Source organism: Catharus ustulatus, chromosome 8, assembly GCF_009819885.2.
Source record: "Catharus ustulatus isolate bCatUst1 chromosome 8, bCatUst1.pri.v2, whole genome shotgun sequence".
Taxonomy (NCBI): Eukaryota; Metazoa; Chordata; class Aves; order Passeriformes; family Turdidae; genus Catharus; species Catharus ustulatus.
Window position 1 is genome coordinate 6,621,753 of NC_046228.1, and position 26,379 is coordinate 6,648,131.

General features: G+C 42.3%; 1 protein-coding gene across 2 annotated transcripts; it reads right to left on the reverse strand.

Annotated features, from left to right (window-relative positions):
• Positions 1-115: 115 nt before the first annotated feature.
• On the reverse strand, positions 116-26,379 carry SLC18A2 (solute carrier family 18 member A2). 2 transcript variants are annotated; one of them, XM_033066480.2, is made up of 15 exons: positions 26,136-26,379; positions 24,043-24,394; positions 17,013-17,071; positions 14,921-15,004; positions 12,561-12,653; positions 12,071-12,160; positions 11,933-11,976; positions 11,798-11,858; positions 8,871-8,966; positions 6,003-6,081; positions 5,711-5,762; positions 5,240-5,303; positions 4,179-4,298; positions 3,504-3,637; positions 116-1,683 (listed from the first exon to the last, which is right to left on the reverse strand). In XM_033066480.2, exons 1-15 carry the CDS (start codon positions 26,254-26,256, stop codon positions 1,573-1,575), a joined length of 1,560 nt encoding a protein of 519 aa, XP_032922371.1. In that variant the 5' UTR covers positions 26,257-26,379; the 3' UTR covers positions 116-1,572. The 2 variants fall into 2 exon arrangements, with proteins under 2 accessions (XP_032922371.1, XP_032922372.1); XM_033066481.2 differs by lacking the exon at positions 26,136-26,379 and adding an exon at positions 25,367-25,444.

Here is a 26,379-nt window from a genome sequence, read left to right on the forward strand (position 1 = left end):
ACAATGAAGAATTCATCACAGGACAGAATCCTGGTTTTGGAAGGAGCTCTGAGAAAGGCTGAGACACCTGCCAGCTTTCCCCACACTGCTAAAGCACACTGCATAAGGCAAATCATGAGGGGAGGTGGTTCTTTTTTAATTCTTTTTTCCACTTTATTACAATAGATCATGGACTTCTGTCAGATAACTTTATTTTGATGCGTTCTGAATGCATAATTATTGACAGAGCAATACTTGAAGTTTGATCCACTATATTTTTCATATTTTTTGACCATAGTATATACGCTTTACAAAACTATATGTAAACATAGTATCTATGCTGTAGTACATAAAACATCTGCAATTACATGAGAGAAGGCACATAAAGATTTTCATTTTACAAATGAAATGGTACACCATGGCTGAGAAGGACATTGGGATTGTTTTTAAAATGCTTTCTTTCCAAGTCTTGTTTTTTTCTAAGTGCAGACAGGGACTGCCTAATACAATACTTCCCCTGTATTGGACTGTGTCCCCAAAAGTTAAGAGAAATTGGCAATAAACTCGCTTTTTCTTCCATTTTTTAAAGCAAAGAGTCTATTTGAACTCATTTTTAAAAAGAAATGCACGTTGAATTTTTAGATGTATCTGTAAGTACATGTAAAAGAGTGATTTGAATTGCTGCAGTTGGCAGCTCACTTTCAGTACATGCTAAGTCTAAATTCTGTAATACTGCAGCTTTTCCTAATCAGTCACTGAAGATGCAACTAAAATAAAGTTGAAATATGTTAAAAGATCCAAAAGATAGAAATACAAAAAACATCCTCATGCTGTTACATTCCCTGCTGAGGGAAAGGAACAGTGCATGTTCATACTGACTTGTTTACCTGGTGATGTTTGAGGGCTTCATATTGCACAACTGCTTGATTAAAATTTTGTTAAATACCAATAATAGCAGCACACTCATCTGTTTAACAACATGCTTTCCTCAACATTGGTGGTTCAGGGAGAACTCAGTTTATACTGGCAGACAAGTTGTGCCTCAGTTTTTTATATATATTATTATGACCTGAAGTTGATGAAAAAGTGATAGTGCTGTCCACACGCTGAATTCCAGCTCCTCTCAATGCACTTACAAGGGTATCACTTAAAAGGATGCAAATTGGGTAGGTTTTCTTTGAGGGTTGCTTTTTAAAATTTCCAATCCAGTAAGAAAGCCTCAAGTTTGACAGTAACCTGTGACTTCAAATAAAATATGAAATACTGTCAAGGAGGTGAAGTTAAAAACCAAATAGTTAAAATTCACATTTTATACAGATTAATACTTCACATTTAATAAAAAATAGAGTGTAATATTCAATAAAATTAAATACACAAAGAGTAACACTATACAAATGGTCTATAAAAGCTCTTTCCTCCCTGTAAGGCAGTTTGCAGTCTGCTTTATAGTCACGGGCAATAAATAATATACCTTTGGTTTTTCTGACCATTTCACTATTAAATGTACAGTACAGCTAAAACCTATTTCTGGATGAGATGTTTCACATGAACCACAGCATTTTGTACACCTAAATATGTTATATGGCTTTTCTGTTATTCATCACTTTCATATTCCTCCTCTTCTTCACCTATGGGGTAGGACTGGATGTTGTTCTGGGTGTACATTTTTGTTTTCACAGGACAGTTGTGATCCATGAGTATTGCCTGGAAGAAAACAGAGTGTGAGTATTCCTGCTCAGCATCCAGCTGAGGCTGGGGCTGATCCAGCACACTGCATGCACCTCTCAGGGATTCACCTCTCCTCTCTTGAGGAGCCCAGACTGATTGCAATTAGGGTAAATTGAGTCCACAGGTCTGTGTGAGGGGGGATCTTGGTGCTAAAGACATCTCATGAAAATTTCCAGTATTTCATCCAGGTGTTATTGAAATACACTTACCTGCTCTCCAGATACAGTAGTTTATCCCTCCCATAATTAATTTCCATCTATTAAAACCTGGATGAATGGTCAAGAGGAGTCCTAGTGCTTCAAGCCAATTCTCTTTTACTGCTCTGGTCCCCTCTTTCCATGGAGATCCAGAACAGCATAACTGAGATAATGCCAAGAGTGGTGGTCCCAGTACTGTGCCTTGACACCCACAGCAAGCTCAAAGTGGCAGTCACGGTAAGGCCAGATAAATACTAAATTCTCTGTGTTGAAATTTCCCAAGGAGTTTTGGAGCAGCTGTGTAGTCTTCATGCTGAGTGTAATTAAGTTTGGGGGTTAATAATTATGCCAGGACCACAATTTTGGGACCCTGCATTTGACTCTCCTCCAGCCTGAAAGAACTGGTACATCATTTTACAGCCATGAGCCACTTTGGGAACAGGAGCTATTCTGCATTTAAAGGATATTAGAGGTGGCAGATGCTGGAAGGTGTTGGAGCCATGGGGAGAGATCCTGTCCCCTCAGGGGTTGTGATGTTACAAATGAAACTGCCAGGGACCATGGAAGAACTTGATAAATTTTATATTGCCAGGAGAGAGCAGCTAATATTTTTTTTTCCTTTCTGTTCCTGAGCCTTATTTAATGTAAGAAAACCAAAACAAACTACACCAGTACAGTCAGCAAAGGTCATGGCAAAGGATTAACTGGGATCTCTGGGATTCTGCAGTCCAAATACAAACAAAACAGAAGGTCTCTGGCCTCACATACACCATTATTTCAGCAAGATTCAATTTTCCACCTTCTGCCAGTACAAAGTGAGCAGCACAAGCAGCAGGTGCTGCCCTTACTTTGCAGAGAGGTGCCACTGCAGAATATGATCATGACCATGCAAAATTAGTTTCTTTTCACCCAAATAAGCAACCAGCAACTACATTTTGGGCCCAGGTCAGCCTTTTTCAGGAAGAGCAAGGATGGAGTGCTGGGTGGGCCAAACTTGCAGATGGTGACACTGTTCTTACACACCCTACAGTGGTGGGGGAGCACTGAGGGCTCTAGAACATTCAGTCTTTGACAAATTTATTTAAAAAAATAAACAAAAAAAAGAGAGAGAGAAGCCCTATGGTACAGACTGGACAAGAGAAGCCACTAGTTTGCAGGGATAAGTGAACTGTGTGAAGGAAGGAGAAGGAAGAAAAAATAACTCAAACTGTTGAGAACCATGGGAAAAAAAGAGATTGAGGCACACCAAGAAATAATTTGGTCAATTGGCCAATAGAGTTCTGGCTCTTCAAGGAAAAGAGAAATGAATTCTATATTGACTCCACCACAGCATATACTGTTGCAGAGGAATGTCTGCAGGACCCTGTTTCATAAAAATCAAATGTAGCATCTAAGTAATAAAGGGTTTGCCTTTATACATCTTGGACACAAAAAGAAGGGGGAGTTCATTCCAAGTTAATGCCTGAGTGAAATACACTGTGGTAGTCCCATTTTGAGGAAGTTAGAGGCAAAGAATGTAAATATAAGTTATCATTTTTTTCACTGAAAAACCCCAAATAAAATAAAATTTAAAAATAAAAGAAACCAAGTTACCCTTACCATTTTCTCCTCTTTGGCAGGTGGACTTCGAAGGAAAAAGCACAGGGGAGCAAAGATGATATCCACAATTCCTATAATTGTCATGAGCCATGGGAATCCAATGGCCTTGGCAATGGCACCACCAGCAGAGGGACCTTGCACAGATAAAAACCCTTTTCTGGAGATGGCTCAGACACAAAATTTGCAGCAGTCACTTTAAACAATGGCAACTTTCTATCCAAAGTCCCCATCATACAAATGGATTTGAGGAATGTAAAGACATGTTTGTAATTATCTCATAAAACTTTCCTGGCTCCATACCCCACATTCCTTAAAGAGATGAGAGATGCTCTTAAGGGCATCTGTGTCATGCTCTCGAGGAGGCAGGGGGTCAGGGGGCAGATATTCCCCTCACAGACCCTCGGAACACAGCTGTGGTGTTATTTAAATGTTCCAAGGCCTCTTTCCTGGCATATCCCATTTGTGTTCAGCGCCTTCAGACACCTTCAAGCCTCCTGCAGCTCAACACTGCTGCAGAGGAGGGGAACAGATGCCAAACACCATTCCCCCTGCTCTGATTTTTGAAGAAAACAACAACCTCTTCTAATAAAATCTGCAAGTACCACTGAGATTCACATTGTAGCAGACTCCCCTTTTCTTAGCTGTGCTTTCCAGGCAGAGGAAGGCTGGACTCACCTATGGCAAAGCCCATGCAGAAGGCAACGTCAGCTATCGCGTACACGCTGCCATAGACCGAGACGTGGCGCAGATCCACCAGGTAACCCATGATGGGCATCATGGAGGAGTCCACCATCCCTGCAAAACAATTCCAGGAGAATGCTGCCTTTCTTCCCCTTCTTTTAACATCTGTGGGTGTGCTTTGTGCTAAGAAGGGATGCAAAAGCAGCTAAAAGGATGCTTATTCAAAATATTTTTGTAAAAGTAGTCTGTGTTAGGTTGGATTTTATGTTCTTTGCTGTGTCTGGGGGCACATGTGTACAGGTGGCACCTGCCAGAGGGCAGGAGAGATGTGAGTTTAGGGTGTATCCACACTTCTCACCAACCTGCCAAGTAATTAGGGGAAAGTTGTGAGCTTGCCCTGACTGAAGGCCTAAAAGCCCCCAGTCAATCAAAATTATTTACAGTGTTTTTATTATGTCTTTTGTTACACAGCCTCATTTCTGGCAAGAAACAGCACAGACAGCTCACAAACCTGCTGAGATACTTGGGATGTGAATTTGTGCCTGTAGTTTCTTTCCTTGTGTGCAGATGCCCCAGAACATTTGCTGAGCACTGCAAAGCAAGGCAGGGTCCCCACTGCAGCCTGCCTGCATGGCCAGAGCAAGGACAGTCCACACACCTTACTCAGAGTACATGTGTGTGTGAGCTTGGGAATTCCTCTCTAGGTACAAAAATTTAAGCCTATTTTTCCTGTGGAAATGTCTATACAAATCCTTTCCCACTACAGGAAAGGCTGTGGGTTTGGGGCAGTGCACAGCTTCATTTCTGTTCATTTCTACATTCATGGGCAGGCTGAAAGATCTGTTTAGGTCAAGGGAGAAATTCTGGACAGGCTTGAGGGTCCAGCTTGTCTGAAGCAGCCTGGTTCAAACTCCCTAAGCACTGTTCCTTAATCCTTGCTCTGCCTGCCAGTTTGGGCCACAGCTCAGAAACTAAACTGATTTTCTGTGTAATTTCACATCAAATCATTTTTACAGAAATAACAGATGGTAAAAACTCGTTGCAAATTTTCTTACCTATGGCAAATCCAACTCCAAATGTTGGTGCTATGAGCCCATAAATGTTTTTAGCAAAGGGTACCTAGAAAGGAAATTCAGGCAGTTAATTACGTCATGCTGCACATGCTAATGAGGTTAAGTTCTTTTTTCTGAGATAAATTCTCCAAGTACTTATGGCCCACAGATCTGAGAGTTTGATCCTTGTTCTGAGCTGTCATTTCAGACAACTGTGCCATTAAACCACTGACACACTTACAATTATAAACTGCTGAGTGACAGCTCAACAGAGGAGCATGCTCCTCTCAGAGTCATCATTTCTAAAAATAATTGAAGCACTGAAATTGGAAAGCACTCAAGGCTCTGATCTGGAACCTATTAACCATGCATTGTTTAATAACGTGTCATAAAACTCTCATGGGAAAAGTGCATGTTTGAAGATGAGCACACAAACATTCACATGATTTAAAGGATGCATGATTGTCTACTTACACATAAAATACTTATTCCCACAATTAGCATCCCGAGCAAAGCACAAAGCCACCTGTCAAAGAAGAAACATCACTCAGGGATGGGTGATAATGAGATATTAGAGCTGATCCTGAATGTTTGAAGCACTGAGTTAAACAGCAAAAGTAGCAATGTGTTTGTTCCAAAAAAAAGCAATTTTGCTCCTATAGAACAAGCTTTTATAATTTCCAATGTGAACAAACTGCCCTGAGAAGCACTGGAAATGGCACATGAAGAGACTGGAAGATGATTAGTATTTTTAAATTAAGCATACCTCCCGATTTTGTGCGCAAGTATCCCGAAAAGATTCGTCCCGATGAGATAAGAGATGCTAGCTGGAAGAAAAGCGACACCTGAAAAATATGAATGAGATGTTTTATCAGCAAGGATTTTAGTGAAGTGTTAGAAGAAACTAATAAATCCCAGACACTGCAATTTTGATCTGGACACATCTAATAGAGCCCAAAGAATCAAATATCCGGTTTGCTGCAGCCTTCCCATGAAATCTAAGGACATCATCTGTGAAATGCAGGAGCAACATGATGCCTTTGAAAGGAGTTTTTCAGCATTAGATACAAGAACTGGTCTGGGAAAGGGGACAGAACAACAAAGAGCAAGAAGTTTATATCTGACTACAATAAGTTTTGGGTAGGACAAGGGGAGCAGCTCCCTGCAGTTGAGGGCTCGTGGAGCATCTGCTCAGCACATGCAGCCAGCCCAGGGTGCTCAGGGTGGGGGAATCCCCCTGCAGGAGGGGACAGCAGGGCTGCTGGGGCTTTTCCAAGTGACAATCATCCTCTAAGCCTGGGAATGCCATGAAGCTTCCTGTTCCAGGCAGCTCTGTAGTGCCTTGGTCAAGCACAGACTGAAGTCAAGCATGTACTAATAATGTAAGGGTGAACACCTTTAAAAATTGAATTGAAATGGTTTAGCCAACATATTTTTAATTTTTTTTTTAGATAAAATAAAATTTTACAAACTGTCATAGCTTGCAGATGAGGACACCTGAGTAAATTCTATCCCTCTCATTTCCCACCTCCCCCTGGAAAAGCACATTGTTGGCACCAGCAGTGTTTTCCTATCCCATTCCCAGTGGCTGTGTCTGGAGTAGATGCTGCTGTCTGGTGGCATCTCTGGTTTAAAAGCCAGTTATTACAGTCTGTACTGGAGGATTCATCCTTTCTTTGCACAAGTCTCAGACAGGACCAGAGATTCAGAAAGCAGCCATGACATCAGGGTACACAATCCAACCTTCACGTGTATGTGCTCCTCATCTTTCACCAGGGCAGCATAGGTTTTCTCATTTCCTGCCTATCCATCTTCCTTTCCATCTCTCTGATATATTCATAAGAAAAAAACCAGGAGGTAATTTTTAGCACAGCAATATCCTGTGATTAAAAACCTTGTGGGTTACAGTGGTGGTGCTGGGGAAAGATTTAATTTTAGCTGTGTAACCACAGCTCCTTCAGTGCTGCTTGGAGCTATCTGGTTATACCAAAGGGTCACAGAGAGCAGACCTGAACAGCTGTAAAAGAGAAATAATACTGGAAAGGCTTGTTAAACAAAACTTGCACAGGTTTTTCTGTGAGCTGTGGTATACTGAGGCAGAACTATCATTTTTTAAATAGGCTTTATGCACAGAAATATTCATTGGTGAAATCAAGGTTCTCTATGCCTTCTTCAGATCATGCTTCAAACAGCTGGATTTCCAATTGCATAAGATAATAATTTGCCTAAAACCCTGCAGTTCAATTTACAGTTTAAGAGGCTTAAAATTTTTCATTAATGCTACCAAATCAGACAAAGTGAAATGGAGTAAATTACTTGCATCATTAAAGGGTTAAATTAGTCTTAATTTAAAATGGATATTTTCCTTCTGGTAACCTCTGTTCAATGAAGAGATTTGAAAAACTCTTCTATTGCACTAGTAATAGGAAACTGGTGAGGGAGGTAGATAGGCAATATTTATTTTTCCTTTTTGAGGTTAAAAATACCTAAGTTTGCATGTTCATTCTGCTGTTTTACAGGCTAGAAGTTATTGCCAGGCTCAGCAGTACATTGAGAATTGCATCTGTAGCCACTCAGATCTCAATTGCATTAATTAAAAATAAGGTTTGTGCTTTCTATGGGGTGTAGGGATACCTACATTAACACAGAGCAGGGATATCAGCTGAACATAATTTTCATGTAGGATTTTTCTTTTTCTTTCAAATTATACCCCGTTATTAAAAAATAACTTCATGAACACATCACTAAATTAATCAGAGATAGATGAAGGCTGGACATCACCTACTTGACAAGATTCACATGCACCTCTCACACATGGTTTGTCACTCACTGGAATTTAATCCACTTTCTGGTGGTTTTTTCTTGCTCTTGTTCACCTCAAAGAGAAAGCAACTGCCCCAGCTTTACTCTGGAGTGCAAATGGGTACATGGGCCATGTTCCATGTTTGCCCATGGACTCGGCTTCCCAAAGCTGAGTCCCTGCTAAAAGCCACAAGGAGGTGCAAGGTGGGGCTCCCTGCTGCTTTCTGCTGAAAGGGATGATTCAATAACCACTGAAGGATGCCAGACAGATCATTTCCAAGGGAAAGTGCTCCTTCTGTACTTGTGGCCACATTTGAAGCAGAAGTCCATCTTTCCTGCACATGTCACAGTCTGGAGAGAGGGAGTGCTGCCCTGAACGTGCTCTGCCCCAAGCACAGTGCACCTGCTGCAGATCTCTGTGCCTGCCTGGGGCAGATCAAACCAGGAACTGAGCAGGGATTCCCTTCTGGGAAAAACCAAACCAACGAGCTCTATAGCTCAGCAGGCACCTTGCAGCTGCCCTGGGCAGCACTCACTGCCAAAGCAGTGCTGGGATTCCCACTGGGGCTGGATCAGCCCAGTCCTGAGGCTGCCTGCCACTGGTTTTCCTTTAAATGTGAGTGTAGCCCATTACAGGAGCCTTATTGCAATAACATCACCCCACTGGATTTTTCTTACATACCACTGTGCAGGTTTAACACTGACATTTTACAGATCGCAAAAAATAAAATAAAATAAAATTACCCCCTGAAGCAAAGAATCTTCAACAGGACCAGAATTCAGACATTCAATAGACAAAATACAGAGATGCAGGTAATATACTGTACTTTACCAAGCTGCCATTTTTTTGAGCACATGGTCTCCATCATCCAGATGGGTAAAGCTGGTTCAAGCATAGCAATAGCCATGTTTGCAAAACAGATTGATCCTTAAAGAAAGAAGGGGAGGAGAAAAATTAGTGCTAATTATTTCTTTTGACTGTAAACAAAACACCATGCAAAGAATGGATGCTTTTACATAAAATATTGCATTTTTTACAGCCCTATTTGTCATGTGCCAGGTGGTGATTAACATTAAATAGAACACAGTGTGAAAATCACTGAACACTAACTTTTTATATGTTTCTATTTTGCTAGAAATTCCACAATAAAGGTTAAGCTACTTCATAATGTGAAAGTTTGCAGTGAGCTTGATGACATTTGGAAAGTTCATGAGGTCTGTTGTACAAATGATTAGCTAAACCTACAACCACTTGGTCTTTACCTGGTCTCCTGGGGCAATACCAGAGCCCTGTTGTGTAAGAGGCTCAGGCTCTGACCCTCTGTCATCTGAGAGATCATGCCTACATCACATGGCAGGATGTGGAGGTCTTGATCCTAAAAATACCAAGGTACAACCACAGGGATGTCTGCTCCTACAAATGAGAATTTTCTCTTGAGATCCTACAGTCAGCCAGGCTGTGCAGCAAACATAGGTTTGGCTTTGAGCTTGCACAGCCCTATGAATTTCAAATCTTTTGAATTCCTGGAGCTTTAGTACCCAGACACAAGGGATAGCAAGCGGTGGAAGTGTTGATTCAGCCTTGCCTGCCAGCTCAGCTCTGCCCTACACTGCCTGCAGACCCATGCTCAGTGGTTTGTGTCAGGTTCATCCCTCCTCAGTGGTGCACTTCAGCTTTAGTGGAGGGATTATGAAACCCATGGTATTTCTTTGGATTCAAGATGCTTTTCACACTTACTCAAAAGACCCTCAGGCACTCAAAGCTTAATGCAAGCAACAGGACATGTCCCCTCTGCTTAGTCCCTTACAAAATGACTTGTGGAAGTCACAGCTGGAACTGACAACCTCAAACTTGTGTTCATGTCTTTCTTCCTAATACTTACAATCTCTAAATTTCAGGAAAATATTCTAGACTCTTCCAGCCATTGACCATACAAATTTTACCTTTTAATTTTTTTTTCAGAAGTCAGAGAAACATTATTTCTCTTAGAAGGAGTTCCTCATCATAAGGTTCAAAACCAAATGAGCACTGATGTCATTCTTTGCTCAAATCCGTCAGAATACATCAGACTGTGTATCCACAATTCCTAAAATGAACTTGCTGGCTAGCTGGCTCACTCCCTTCCCCAGGCAAGGAGCAGCAGCTCAGCACTGCTTTGCCCTAAAGAGAAAAGCCAACTTTTCCACTTGGGTGCAAGCTCCCCGAGTGTGTCTGTGAGCAGCCCCAGCTAAACACCTTGGGGCTCTTCCAAGCCAAAATCAGCCATGCTCAAACATCCTTGATGCTGGAAAAAAAACATTTCAGGCTGCACAAAGTGCAGTCAGAGGAATAGAACCATTCTAACCAAGACAGCTTAAATAGCAAAGGATTTATTCTACTGTGAACAAACCTCACAAAGGAAGGGGAAACAAGTGTGCTTGCACATGGTTGTGGCACCTACTTCTCCTTAGGCCAGGAAGCATCACCAGAGCTCACCAAAGTGCTCAGGGATACGGTGATAAAGGTACTTCAGATCCATAGAATGTGCCCCAAGTGAAAAGTGAGAGCCTGAGCTGGTACTCTGCGATCTCAGGGCAAAGTCCAAGAGCCTGCTATCCCAGAAAAGCTTCCCCAAAAGAAAGTAATTTTTTTTTCCTCAGTCTTACATGGAGCTGACCTTTCTTTAAAGTGCCATGTGTCAAGGGCATGAATACTACATCTTCTCTCCCCTGAATGAGGTTAAATGTCCTGTGTTGGCCAGAAGGTGTGGAATTGCAGCCTTCCAGCTGAATCCCATCTCCACAGCCAAGAACCCCCTCAGCCTCTGGCAGAGTGCCACAGACAGCACTGGCATTTTCCTGAGAAAACCCAGTGAAAACTGTCCCACACACTCCCAAGGAGCTGTGTGCTCATGATGACATCTGTCTCAGCTCTGGTTTTTGAACATGATCATTTAAACTTGTCTGTCCATGCTGCTTTGTCAGGCAGCAGCACTGATTCCCTGTAATCCCTGTCACTGAGGTTTGACTTCAACAATGACACTGATTTCACTCCCTGAGCAGGGACCAGCAGTGACAAAACATGTCAGTGACATTTCTTCTGCCTGGTCAGTGGGTACTGATGGCACAGACTGTGAAGCATCACTTCTGACACAAACCAGGGCATTTGGCATCCAGCTCTGACAAAACCAAATTTGGTCTGCAAGGGGAATAAAGCAAGGAGAAGAGGCTGAGGTTAGAGAACATCAGCTATACTGTCAAAGCACAGGGCAGCCTCTGTCCTGGGAGACAGAGACCTCAGGTGCTCCCCTTAATATCCCCTTGATATCCCCTTAATATCTCTTATCCCACTGATAATCCGTGGGAGGGACTTTCTCATACTTTATATGCTTTAACTGCTGTAAGAGAAATTACTGAATCAGCTGAATGACAAATCTGATCTCTCATGACAAAGACTGTCTTCGCTATACTTTTCCCTGAAAGCCCTGGCCCAAGTCTCTTGCCTCACAGGAAGTTTCCTGGCCACATCTCATTGCCTCAGCAGGCACCTGCAAGTCATTAGTGGCCTCTGATTTGGAAATACACATTTATTTCAAATTTTCTGCCTATTGTACTTCTACTGGTACATTCATCCTCTATTACCAACACATTCTTCACTCTTCATGTAAACCAGCAAATAACAATGCTGTTAAAGCAGCTCAGCCCAAGGCAAGCCAAGAGGCCAGAAATGCCATTAATGATTGGTTTAAAGAAGGCAAAAAAGGAGCAAAGGTCTGGTACCTGCTGCAATAAGGATATATGGGTCCTTCAAAAGGGTCAGCAAAGGTGTTCCCTTCTGACTCTGCAAAACAAAAGCTTGGGATTAGGAAAGGCAAAGTGACACCCATTCCTGCAGTGTTTTACCTTAATACTCACTTCTGCCTGTGTTCTGGAGGGCTGGAGAACAAGCAACTGAACAGCTGTGGAGAGAAATCAGTGCTGTAACCCTCCTGCAGAGGGGCATGGATGGCAGAACAGGGAGGGGGCTGGTGCTGACCCAGAGAATGTACTGACCTCCATCAAACAGAGCCAGGGCTGCCAGCACCAGGAAAGGAGAGCTCTTCCCCACAAACTCATACATGACACTCCCAAAGGGGGGGCCCACTGCCAAGGAAAGGAAAGGACACAGCTGTGAGGACTCTGACTCTGAACAAACCCCCTGAGAGCGTCTGGGCATTGTGCTACTGGCACAAAAAATCCAGCCTGAAAACCCCCACAAAGATCACTGATCATGGCAATAACCACATCCCTCACTCCCCAGAACACTCTGCAATGTAAACAGAACCCAAACATCTCAGAGATTACTGCTTGAAGGTGTATCCACACAGGGAATGTGAGCTGTGGGAAAAGCTGTTCTTCACGAGCACCACGGATCCAGGCTGGAGGCTGCACAGTGCCACTGCACCCAATGAGCCCCTTCTGCTGCTGTCACAGCTCCCAGGGACATGCTTTGGGGTGGCTGGGGGATGGTTTCTTTTGCCAGCAGAGCCTCCAACTCACTGACCTAATACTCCCATAGCCAGGCCTCCAAGTGCAATTCCCATTGCGTTGCCTCTCTCTTCATCGTCCGTATAAACAGTGGCAAGCAAACCCATCCCTGCAATCAAAAAAAAAATGAGACAAATAAAAGAAAAGAGCACAACACAGAATTAGGCATCTGTGTGCTACAGTTGATGGTCATCATTTGCCACACCTACTAAACATTGTAGAGAAATGACCAAGTATTCTTGTGTGTGTGTATATATATTTATATAGATCCTCCCCACAGAATTAACTTCCAAGTAAAAATGGTTTTGGTAACGTCCATGGTTCCCAAGTCCATGTTCTATTGTGCAGTATTAGTCAGGTAATTTAGTGATGCCCCTTTTTTTTTTAGATTCTTTATTCATCTCTTTGTCACAGAGCTTTCCAAGAGCAGAAACAAAGCTTTTGAAAAGTGTTCACCATCATTTGTTTGTACTGGGAGTGCACAAAGTGACCACTCAGCTCCCACTGTGGACAGTGCTCTGGGCATGAGGTATTATGCAGAGCTGATTGCTTTGTAAATGAGTATTTCAAGTTCAGCATCAAAAAATTAAAGGATCCTTTTGACCTTTATATTCACATGCCTTATTTCTGCACTTGATTGTGAACCTTCATTTCACAAAAGGAAACATGAATCCTAATTTGCTTTTCTTTTGGTGGAACACTCAGACACTGTAGACGTAAATGCTGTAGAAGAGTCCTTATAGAAATTAATAATTCTGTTTTCAAACCAAGATTTACATAGGACTCAGTAAATAAGGTCTGCAGCTACACAGAGAAGGAAAACAATGCATTGCATGGTTGATCATTCAGTAAATACCATCCATCATGTGCACCAAAAGAGCAGAGGTCCTGTGTGGAATTCCATGTTTATTGAAAAGAATGGATGACATCAAATTGTTTGCATGAACAGCTGGAGAGCTGTTAGAGAACTGCATTAGAATTCACAATGAATGTGATTTGGGGAAATATTCTGGAAAAAAAAAAAAGGAGCAGGGGGCAATGCAAAGACAGTAACACAAAGTTGTACACATAGATAGGAATGATTGCACACACAGATGCAGGGGAGTAAATGACTGGCAGCAATGGAACACAAAACTTCCTTTGCCTGGGAGATACACAGTGAGACTCCTGTAAGGAGTCAGAGCTTCTTCCCAGAGCTGGGTCTGGCTCTGGTGCAGCACAGGGAGAAATCTGGGGATGGCAGAGAATGGCAACGAGGGTGAGCAAGGGCTCCCTGAGGGACACCTTCAGGACTTCCCACTAAAACCAGAGAGGATAAAACTGATGGGAGAGGTGATAACAGCCTTGCAATATCAAAGAGAGCCAGGATGATAAAGAAACTGTTCTTTGTTTTCTCTGAAGGATGGGAAGCAGAAATAAGTTCACATGGCAGTAAAACCTTTAGATGAGACATCAGGAAAAAACCTTCCTGACCCTAAAGGTACCTGAGCACTGAGCTGGATGCTGGGGGCAGTTCTGGAGGCTTCTTAGGTCCTGCCTGTCAAGTGTGCATGAGGAATGACAGCTATTAAGTTGATCCTGCCTTCAGGAAGGGCTGGACTAGATGGTCCCTTGGCCTTTTCTGCTCTTTTGGGTACATTGGCTTAAAAAATAATAAGTCTTGTGCTCACCTAAGAGCCCACAGCTCAAGGTGCCCCCTTGCACAGGGACTGAGTTACAGCTGAACAATAATTTTCATTCTGGAACATCTTCCCTTGGGAAAGCTTGACTTGCAACCTTAACCAATGTCAGTCTGCCATTGCAGGAAATTCTTCCAAGATTAAAATATTCAGCATGAACAAAACATATTTTCTCCAGCCTCAGCCTCAAGAATGCTCCAATAATTTGGGCTGAAAACCCATACTACATTTTACCTCATTTGAAAATGAGACACTCTTTTTGGAAATGTGGTACAGATATACTCAGCCCAAACTAGCAGCCAGCATGGCAAGCCCTTGAAAACAACATTTTATAACAGAAATTTCTGTAGCAGACAGAGCTGCTGTTCTAACTGTAATAAGTACCAACATAAGTTCCCAGTGACCTTTAAAATGGCTAAAAATGAATTTAAAATGTTGAAGACACAGGTGCAGAAATCCCAGGGAGAGTGCAGTTCATTTAGTTCTCTATCTTACTGCAACCCAAATACCAAAGAAGTCTTAAAAGACATTTGCTTTTGAGCTACTTTATATGAAAGAGACAGGAAAAAAAACCAACCAAATATGAAATTTATTCAATTGAATATTTTTGTATTAATTACTGAGTGTGCTGACAAAATTCAGTTGTAAAAAATGACTAAAAGTGATCTGCATTTTCCTCTACCATCTCTTCTCTTACCTGCCACAGAAGAACATGAGGAACCCACTCCTTGAAGGGACCTGGCAATAAATAGTAATGCATAGCTTCCAGAGAAGGCAAACACTGCAGAAAAAAACAAAACAAAACAAAAAACACTGAGGTAATTTTAAAAATCAAGTTAACTCTAACTAGGTTAAAAAGTTACATTTCTTGAAACTATCACAAAAACTCTCTACAATTTAGTCAAGTGTTTACAGTGACTTGCCACTTTCAATGCTAACTGCATTATTTTCCTTATTGCATTTAGATGTGTCAGTGTTGAATGGCTCTCAGGTGTCTAAGCCTCCAGGTGAAGCAGAATGCAAGAGCCCAAGAGTTTTAACTAATCACTCAGGATTTGATTACATCTGCTCTGGTTCAGCTGCACACAGGAGGAGTAATAAGACTTTTTTTTTTCCAACCTCACCTCTCCATGCTGTTTCATTTAAGGCTGCTCAGTCTGGAGCTCCAGGTGCTTGGGGAAGGCAGGATGTAACACACACTCACCAATTTCCTCCAGTAATGACTGGCTGGGGAGAGGTTTCCCCTGCTGCTGCCAGCCCTGTTCCAGATGTGTGCAGCACAGCTGGCTGGAGGTGCAGGGAATACAGAACCCCCCATTCAAAACCTTCAGCAAGTTCCTTGTCCTCCCAAGAGCAGAGAAACTGCACTGAGGATGTGCCACTCTTCCCAAAAGATTTAACCCCAGGCTCTCCCCTCAGCCACTCCCTGCTTTTGGGATAGAGCTCCTGGGTGCTGCACTCAGCCTGGCTGAATTCCCCATCCCTGGGAAATGGGAGTGTCCCAAAAACCCACCCACACCTCTGTTTGCAGAGTCTGGGTCATTAAATCTACAGGGAGTTTACAAAGCTTTTTTTTCAGCTCCCAACTGTTGGACACCTAAGGATTTTTGGTGGGCAGGTTAAAGCTGCAGGAATGTGTTATGCACTGACTAAATATGGGATCCACGTGCACTCCTCCCACCTGGCCTGTGGGATTGTGCCTCTTGGGGCTTTTCACCACATTTTACAAAAATCCCTGCTGTGTGGACACATAAAAATCAATAAAAATAAAGGAAAAAAAAGGATTTCAGCAGATCAGCAGTTCTCTGCCATGATTTAGGCTCACTAACCTACAGCCCATCCAGAATTTATCTAATGTTCCTGAAACACAGAGCTGTCAGTGGCTCTAAGACCAAGTCATCTTCTCTAGTACTTCAGTCCCCCTGATGATCCAGTTTTAAGATCATAGAATCACAGAATGTTTTGGGTTAGAAAAGACTTTAAAGATCACCTTGCTCAACCCCCTGCCATGGCCAGGGACACCTTCCACTACCCCAGGTTGCTCCAAGCCCTGTCCAGCCTGGCCTTGAGCACTTCCAGGGATGGGGCAGTCACATCTCCTCTGGGAAACCTCTCATTATTCTTTCTTTTATGTACAGTGGACATGGAAAACTGTTTTTCCCCATCCTCTTTTTAATTTTTTTTGTCATAGGCCCTAACACATCTTACATCAAAACAGTTCTTTCACCAATCCTCACTGGCTTCAATGAGCCTTGATGTTCTCTGCACTCTTCCTGCCTGGGCCACAGCTTTAAATGTCAGGCCAAAACCAAACACAAAACAGCAGCTGAAGCCTTATCAATGCCATTAGAGCAGGCAAATTATCTCAGCTGACTTGCAGGCTGTGCTCCTGTTTGCACACCCCACAGTGATGTTTAGCAACGCTGTGATCCTGTTGACTCATGCTCTACTCGTGAGCCACTGCAGCCTCACAATCTCTGTGATAAACCCCATGATATCTGCTTGTTCAGGGCCCTGCAAGACAGCTCTCCCATGGCTATTTAAAACTGTCTGAGCTCTGCTCCAGGTCAGAGAAACCTGAAAAATTCAGCTAAGGGAGAGCTGTGATTCCCAAGAGAGCACTTGTTCAATCCCATCAGTACCACCACCAACATGGAGCTGACTCCCTTAAATTCACCTTGGAAATTAATCCCCATACATCAACAAGAATAATTCCTAGTGAAAATTACCATGGACCATTTATTTAGAAGTTGTGCCTGGGCCAGCCCAAATAAGATGTGGACACTTACTGATTGTTGAAACAAACATGATGCAGAAGCCAGCAAACAGTGGAATCTGGTAGCCTATTCTGGAAAACACAAGGAATATTCACATTTCTGAGGTTGTCCCACTGAGGTTTTGAGTCAGTCTTACACAAGTTCACATAAACCCAACCTGTAGCTTCTTGGTAGGCTTTGAATTATTTATTGTGGGCCACACTGCCATATTTGTCCACATTTCAAGTTTTTTTTTTCATCTGACACAGCAGACTTTGTTTCTGAAATGCCTGGAAGAATTCCTTCCCATGATTGCCCTGATTGCCCTGTTCTCTTTCTGCCTTAATTGTTCCCAATAAAACCCCTCTGGGCTCCAGAGCTGCCAAAGATATGTCAAGGGAAGGCTTCCCTGAGTGTGCTGAACTTTGAAATGCTCATCTGTTCCCATCCTCGTGAGACAATGATTGTAATGAGACACAGTCAAGCCAATGGCTTTTTTACTGGAAAAATTTGTCATCAGCTTTTCTGGGAGTTTTGCCTCAGGAGCACTGGAAGAGTCCCAAAGAGCCTGAGAATAATAATACTTTTGCTTTCCATGGGTTTAGGAGTAGAAATGGAGCTGATCAAAGCTTTCTTCATCAGCCCATTTCTTCATTAGGACTCTAAACAGACTGTAGAAATGCCTGGTTGCTCCAAGTATTTTCAAGTTTCCAGGAAATAAAGAACTTCCTGGCTGGGAAGCAAATACATTTTTGAGCAGATAAAACTCAAAATTCAACAAAAAAAAAAATGACAATATATATTTTTTCACACCATTACAAATCTAGCCTAGAGTAAAAACCTAGGCAGCTCTGAAGACAGTGTGCATATTCTATCCACCACACCTTGTTCCCAGCTTCATTTTTGGTAGGACTGTGCATCTCAAATGTATTTGCCAGGACATTATTTAATGGCCAAATTCTTCAACAATGGATCATGCATTTCAGAGGAGTACTTTCAAAGGATTTCAGTTTCCAGTGATTTTACAGTGTTGTGCATTTAAATGGGCAGTATTGGCTCAAGCAGGTCCATCAAATAATGGAAGGGTCAATAATGGCCCTTTTAATAACAGTGGTCATGACATAGGGAAACCAAAATAATTATTCTGAGTTTTGTTTTTGTATTAATACTTTTATACAATCAGAGACCTTCAATAATGGAAAACTCCCTAAAGTACAGAGCTCAATATTCATTGTTTGTCCCATTCTTGTGAATGAAATAAATTGAGCTTTCACATGGTATTTTGCCTTCAATCATCACTGCATTAAAATATGATAAAAACATAGTGCACAGATTCTCCTAGCTGAAATCTGTAAGTGGGTGTTGTAAACATCCAGCAGAGACTGGTTATTCATGTGCTACTTACCTGAATTGGTGTCTCTAAAGCAAACAAAATCCCTGTCACAAACTTCCCCTGTGGCCTTAGGATAACAACTTTAATCTCCCAGCACCTTCATACATGATACACAAAAGAGCAAGACCTTTTTGTCTGCTTTATTCAAGGTGAATGATTTTTTCTGAGCCAGCCTTTCCCTTGCTATGTGTGTAATAGATATTACACAATGGGATGCTGATCTCCACTGGTGTTTCCATGCACATGAGGAAATAAAAAATTACCCCTTGCCAGCTTCTTACCTGCCTCAGAGCTGAAGTGAGCTTCCCTTCCCAGAGGGCCCAGGTAGAACAGGCCACAGAGAGTTTGACCATAATTGCTATGATTTTGAGTTTTTCAATTAAAGAAAGCACTAATAGCAGTACAGACATAAAAAAAAATAAACCCTGTAGGTATGGATACTGCTGTTGGTGGGCATTATCAGATTTTTCAGGGGTATGAAAGCAGAAGGTGAATGTGCTTATGCCTTTTCCCACTGCAGAGTAAAGTAGGGCTGGGTCTGTCCAGACCATCCCAGATGTATCTAGGATGGGACTGTGGGGGAGAATTCTGCTTTCAGTACAGACAAGCAATTCATGGACTTGACACAGGGCCTATGAGATAGCAATTTGCTTCTGCTACAAGTACATTGAAATAATATTCAGTTATTTACATGAAAAGAAATGCCATCCAATTTGGCTCCCACATTCACATTTCCATCATTACAGCAGGGACATGAGCCATGAGATCTTCCATAAACATTCACAAATTAAACATAGAGCAGTGCTACCATACTGAATAAAGGAGATTTCAGCTCTTCCAATAGGCTTCCTACACCTGGGAGCTTTCTGGTGTTTGAAGGCAGGAAGAAAACAAGCATTTTGGAAGTCACTTTTAATGCTCAGTGTAATGCTGTTCAAGCATTGTTCTTAAATTTTGCAGTTGTAGACATTATTCTTCCTTTTTCTTGGACAAGCAGGGCCACAGCAAGGTGGAAAGGGACACAAAGCAGAGAGAGGGAGTTAAACAAGTCCTTATAATACTCTGGAAGGACAGCATTGTCCAGAGCATCCCCCACAATGTGGAGATGCACAATTCTGGAGTGCTGTCCCTGCAAGGGATTGCTGGGCTTTCTCAGGGGACAGTCTGGCCCACATCCAGCTGACATTTACTCAGATATGCAGATTGTCCTTCCTGGGCAATCTCAACAAACCCTGCCTCTTACAAACCCTGCTCCTCCTGAAATAGCAGCACTAATTAGTTGGCAGTTGTGCTACCACAAATGTCTGATCTGCAGCTGCATTCCCTGGTCTGTTCTACAGATGTTAGAGAGAGCCCAGACTGGGAGGTTTTGCTGAACAAGAGCATTATACAACATAAATAATCATAAAAGAAAGAGGCACCACCTGTAACAGCCAGTTCAGGGATTCTGTCCCTTGGTCCTGGGCTGTTCATGTTCTTGCCATGTGAAAACAGTGAATATGCAGTTTTATCTCAGCCATGACATAGCACCCTCCATCACAATCACCTCTGCATGCATGCAACACCAAAGAATATTACAGCCTGTCTTCACTCTTATTTTTTCTTGTTACTGTGGCCAAGCATATAATTTTCTTGGGCACTTTCAAAACCCTCCAAGCAATTCTGAAGCAGAGTCCAGCATGTCTCACCAAGGCTTGAAGCTAAAAGTGCTCATTACCAGTATTTCTGATTTCTGAAAAAGTCTGAATCACCACTTGAAGGAGGGAAAGGAAAGGCAGCCACTGATAGAGAATGCCCAAATTAACTCCAGTCCCTGTGGTTCCATATTGTAGGGCTCTCAGGAAATTATTTATACCCATTAACAAGATTATTCTAGAATAAGACAACAGATTGTTGGTTCTGTGCAGCAGCACAATAAAGGTTACATTGACCAGGTGAGCAGCTGTGGATTATTAGAGCCTAATTATCAATTACAGTGCTGCAAATCCACTGATTCCAACCTTGCTGTTGCACAGCTCCATGTGAGCACCCCTTGCTGGCTCTGTCCTGGCTGGCACTCTGGCTCTCTTCTGCACTGGCAGTGAGGACTGGGCAGGATTTATGGCAAGAATATGTTCCTTGATGTTCTGAACCAGTGAACCATTGAATATGTGTGGAATTACAAAAGAACAGGACAGGGCGTGTGGTCCCAGCACTCCCCAGCCCCTGCTGGAGCACAGGGAGGGCAGAGGGGCAGAGTGACCTGCAGAACTGCTCCCTTCAATCTCCTGCCAAAACCTGAACAGCTCACACAGGAACTGAGCTGTAAATATGTAGTTACAAATGTTATTTATTGCTCTGCTTGCTTCTTTGTGTGTGTCTTGGGCATGAACACATTGTGCTCCCAGCTGCTCTGTCTCCCTCTCAGGCAAAGGAGTTCAAAGGTGTAGTCAGGATGATGTCAAAATCATGGTGGTGATGAAAATAGCTAAAAAATTTTAATGTTTTTTGAGGCTGATATGAATAAGGACAAGGCTAAAACTACAAACTTTTTCAGGCTGATGAAAAAAAAGAAGGGGACACAGGGAGAAGAGGCATTGATTGGCTCTGGTGGTTGAGGGGCTGGCACAGCTGGGCTCACAGTCTGGCACCAAGAGCTTGGTGAAAGTTTGGAAATAAACTGTGGAGTCAATCAGAATCACAGAAAGGTTTGGGTTGGAAGGGAACTTAGACCCCATCTCCTTCCAAGCCCATGCCATCAGGTTGCTCAGAGCCCCATCCAACCTGGCCTGGAGCACTTCCAGGGATGGGGCAGCCCCAGTGCTCTGGGCACCCATCCCAGTGCAGTTGGATAAACCAGTCAGTCATAAAGAGCAGCCCCCCCTCTTCACTGGACAGCTTTAGGCAGAGCCTTCACTCTCCCCCTGCCCTGCATCCTCCTGAAAAGAGCCCTGTGTCAAATGCTGGATGGTTTGTGTACAGTTTCTTACAAATTTCACTACCAAGAAGAACAGAATGTGCTTCTGACCCACAGCATCTTATCAGCTCTGCCTCTTCTCAGTGGGAAGTGTGCTGTTGGCTTCCCATGGCAAAGCCACCACCAGTGTTTGCTCTGCTGGGACTTTGTTAGGGCAGAGGGAACTTGCATTGTTTCAGGAATTGCAAACCTGCTCTCTGAGCCAGGTGCGCCTGGTGTTCCATGAAAAGAGCTGGGCTTTAAATAAGAAATGGTTTTGGGTTTTTTGGGTTTTTTTTTTGCAGAACATGCTCCTTGAATGAAACCAATTCTGAAATTTGTTTTGCCTCCAAAACTTTCAGAAAACCTAAAAATAGTGATTATTTGCACAGATTCATGAGTAGAACATCCTGTTACTGGCTGTAAAAAAGTCAGGCACTCAAAGCCAGTGCCAGGTGAAAACCAGCACTTGACTAAAACTCTAAACCACTCTTGAACAGCTATATTTGATTGAAAAATAAAAATCACTGTCCACAGTGTGCTATTGATCTGAAAAAGAAACTTACTGGGCATCTTAACCAACTGTGCCCATTGATCATGTAACAAGCACCCATTTCTCCTTAAGCTTTGATATTTTGCTGGAATTTTGTAGAAATAATAAAGGCAGAAAGCTTAACAGTAACCAAACAGCTTAAACAGTCTTTCTAATGAGAACCCAGATATTTCCTGTTTGATTTATACAATCACAAATTTTAGCTGATCATATACATTCTTATTAGAAATTGTCAGCTGAAGAGGGGGAAGCTATCCAATAACTTCTACAGTTAATTGATAAATGTGTTAACTAATATTTCCTGCTAAACATTTCTCAGGATAAAGGCAGATACCAGCACCAAGATACAAATAATGCATGAAAGAAAACCAGTGAACCCTAAATCTAATTTAGGGCCACTTTGCCATTGAGGCACTCACTTCCAGGAGGAAACCTCAGCTCCCAGCACTGAACTCACACTGGTGTGGTGCCAGCCCTGCCCCTGACAGGAAAGGGAGATGCTGCAAGAACATCTCCTGCCTGATTGCCAAGGTGTCCCAGGAGCTGGCTCCAGGGCAGAGGTGTGACCACACACCTTCCTCCTGTTTTGGCAGGCTCTGGAAATGGTGGTGCCACAGCAAAAGAGCAAATATCAATAGGGCAACAACTTAGGCAGTTAGGAAAATCTAGAAGCACATCCAAAGAAAAATTATAAAAACATTGTTTGATATTATATTGCTTTACCTGCAGAGGAGCCATGATCCTCACTAAACAATACAGGTAAGAAAAATCCTTCTCAGCTTGCAGCAATATTTATGCCAAAGATCTGTGTAAGTGATATGTATTGGTGATAAGGGGAAATGAGAGAGAAATGAAACTGTCTCTCTCATTTAAAGCTTTTGTGTTTAGATCAGTTCCACAGATCAAACACAGGCTTTGAACACATAACACTGAGTCCAGATGCTGCTTAGCCCTCAGCTGGATACTGAATATTTTTTATTAGATTGAAAGGAGACCCTCAGACACTCTCTCCCTCTCTCTCTCTCTCTCTATATATATATATATATACTATAAAACCTACACAAGGCAGTTTTGGCTTCAAAATGTGAAGTATCTGGCACTGAAGGGTGTTGGTTGTTTTAAATATCATCACCTATGAGGGACAGTACCTGATTAAACAAAAATGTTCTACAAGTACAAATTTCTGCTGCATATTATTTTCTGCAAGGAATAATTCTCTATTAAAACAGCTTACATAAGAAATATGCAGATCAGTGACCTGACTAAATACAGTTTGGAGTTCATTTCCTGCAGAGATTGATCTCATAGTCTGTTTGGGAGGACTGAAGCTGTGATCAGTTACACAAAATGCTAACAGTGAAATCTAATTATAAACATCAAAAATTTAAATTATATTATAGATACATACTTTTTAATCTTCATGTAAACATCATCAGTGCTTGGATTTGGAGAGGGGCTTTAAGTCATTGATATCAGTTTATAAGCTTGATTCAGGCTCAAATAAATTTTCTATAAAGTCACATTTAAACATATTTGGTTCAAAATATCATATATTTGCAAGAATTTAGAGGGAGCAATTAGAAGGCTGGGCAGAGTCATGTACTGCTGGGAATGTGAGACCCACTGAACCTGGTGATGGCATCAGCAAAGCTGGGCATTCGTTCACTTTCCACAGAAATTCACACTAATTTCCCACTGATTCTCACCTCAGACAGCTCCAAACCATCACACACCAAACCCCACCAAGAGCTGCTCATCTCAGTGAGAGCAGGGAAGGGATCTGGACCCTGCCTACAGCTTCCACATCATCTTTGCCCAATGTGGGTGTCACAGGAATATTAACAATTCACAATCTTTGTGGATACACTGCAGCATCTTTTGGCCTCCTGTAACTACATGGGAGATATTTCAACAGCATCTCAGCAAAAGTTTCTATAAAAACCCAAGGGCTCAGGAGCTGGGGGGAAAGTGATACTGATGGCTGATGTGCAGCTACTTTGGAAAGGGTACAAGTGTTTAGAAGTGTTCACCAAGTGTATTTCACTAAAATATTCCTCCAGAAAAAGCAAGAAGGCAGTAATCCAGGGCCAAGAGACAATTTAGAATAATCTGTTTGAAATAGTGATCTGGGCTAAACCATGAGTGTGAGATGCTCAGGGATGGGGCAGCAGCAGTAACATACCTGTTTGTCAGGGGCCCTATGAAGGGGTTGGTCATCAGCTGCACTGTTGCCTTTGAAGCAAACAAGAGACCCACTTGGACATTTTCATTCAGCAGCTCCTTGTCATCCTTGGGGCAGTCAGAGGGGGAAGGAGTCACAGTGACAACCATTTGTTCAGTCTGGGTCTGATGCAGCTCTCCAGGCTGTGTCTTGTCAGATTCGTTCCCAGTGACCATGGTGGAATTGTCGTAGAAGGAAAAGATGCTCTGAAAATTGTCCATCGTTGCTGAGGGTACGTTGGGCTTAGTAGTCTGGATTTCTGAGGCATTTTTCTCGTGTTCGATGCTGTAAAGGTAACTGGGAATTATTGGCACTGGAAAAACAAATAGAATACATTGGCATCTTACTGTCAGGTTATTTGTAAATGGAATGACCACGTTGTCTTGCTTGCTTTGCCATTGATCAGGAAATACAAGGCTTTCCTACACAGCACATGCAGAAACACAGAACTGAAAGAGAAATTTGCTCATGGGAAAAAACACACCCATAACTCAGAAGTGCAGTTTACTACAAAAAGTTCATTTAGATTGTTCTTTAATTTTTGCCAGATTTCATAAGATTTCCATCAAGTTTTCTTTATATACATCATTAAGCAAAATATTAGAAGTATCAAAACCCATGTCTGGAGCCTCTTTGTTGCACATGGCTACACAAGTCCTTTTATGAGGCTGCAAAAGCATGAGTAATGAGAAGAGCATTGGAATGATTATTAAAACAAATTTTAAAAATATAATAAAAAGCATTTCCAAAATAAACCACAAAAATATTGATAGGTACAAGCCATAAGAAGGAAAAAAGGGTAACAGACCTACAGCAAGGAATCAAAACTAACATGTTGGTATTTGCATGTCAAATTATTTTAAAATTTACATTGAAAAGATCATCCAAAAGGAACCATGTCTACATGTTTTAGGCTCTTAGCTGCAATGCAATTGCATTAATATGAATCTGAGACATTAGGACTTCTGAGTTTGTAAAACAAATGTCAGGTTCATTCACTTTAATACAATTGACAGAATAACCCCTTCCCATCTTGCATTTCAATGGGAAAAAGCCCAGCCTCTCAAGTCTGCAAACTATAATAATTTCTACAGCTTCTAGCATACATATTACTAAACAAGTTATTAAATATTAATATTTTTATAAGGAAGTGCATTAATGTAAAGAAATCCAAAATCAACTTGCAAAACATAGATTTTTTTTTTAACTAAGGTCTACTTTGTGGCATCAACTTTTAAGCTGAAAGCACTTCAAGAAATTCAGGAGTCTGAGTTTGCAGCATCACCTGAGAGCTGGCTCTGCACAGATGGAGTGACTTCCAGGAGAACCATGTGCACTCATTTGTGTTTGTGCCACATTCCTGAGCCACTGGTTTCTCTGCAGCATTTTAATTCACATAAACATTTGCATAGGAGGAGTTCTAAGTCTACCAATGAAAAATATTCAATTGTTTTATTTGAGTAAATTTCTGAATCTTGACACTGTGCCACTGAAGCCATTAAAAGTTGGATCTCAGACTTTGATCAAAACTTGCATTATTTTATTAAGCTAACTGATGGAACTGCTTTTCTAAAAAGTGACTTATATAGTTTTCTTATTAATCTATCATTTTAAGACCAATGTGGGGGAAACAGGAACTATCACAAGGAAACAGGCATCTCCAATGTTATCTAGCCTGTTGTTTCAGTTGCATGACCACAGGAGAAAAAACGATGACGAGCTAAAAATACTGTTATCTGTTCTATGAAGTATTAGTGGCGTTTAGCAAGAAAAAGAAAAAAAGAGAAAGAGAAAAAAGGAGTTATGAAAACCTTTTTCTACCATTCCTTATCTTGCAATTAACATGGAAATAAAGCAAGACTTTGATGTCCGCGGCGGCGCGTTCGCAATGCCCGGAATATAATTCATGGTTCCAAACAAAAATAAACGAATCAGTGTTGGAAAACGCTGGGTCTGAGAGCATTAACCAGGCACCCAGAGAGCACATCTGCCGCCGGGGATCATTCCTGGCAGGAACCGGGGCAGCGAAGCCAGCCCGAGCCCGTGTTACCTACCGACCACGGTGAGCAGCATGTTGTCCAGCAGCAGCGCGATGAAGACGATGAGCAGGATGAGTTTGCGGGACTGGCGGCTCTCCCGCAGCCAGCGGAGCAGCCCCAGCTCGCCCCAAGCCATGCTCCGGAGGCGGGGACCGGCGGGGACACGGGCAGGGACACGGGCAGGGACACGGAAAGGGACCGGAGCCACCCGGGCAGGAACCGGCGGGGACAGGGGAAGGGACAGGAGGGGAAATGGGCA

Excerpts from the sequence above, each read along its gene's own strand:
- SLC18A2 (XM_033066480.2), bottom strand. The coding sequence starts at position 26,256 with ATGGCTTGGGGCGAGCTGGGGCTGCTCCGCTGGCTGCGGGAGAGCCGC. Across the intron at positions 24,395-26,135 it reads CATGCTGCTCACCGTGGTCG|TGCCAATAATTCCCAGTTAC; the intron begins GTAGGTAACACG and ends TTGTTTTTCCAG. Across the intron at positions 6,082-8,870 it reads CTCAAAAAAATGGCAGCTTG|GTGTCGCTTTTCTTCCAGCT; the intron begins GTAAAGTACAGT and ends CATATTTTTCAG.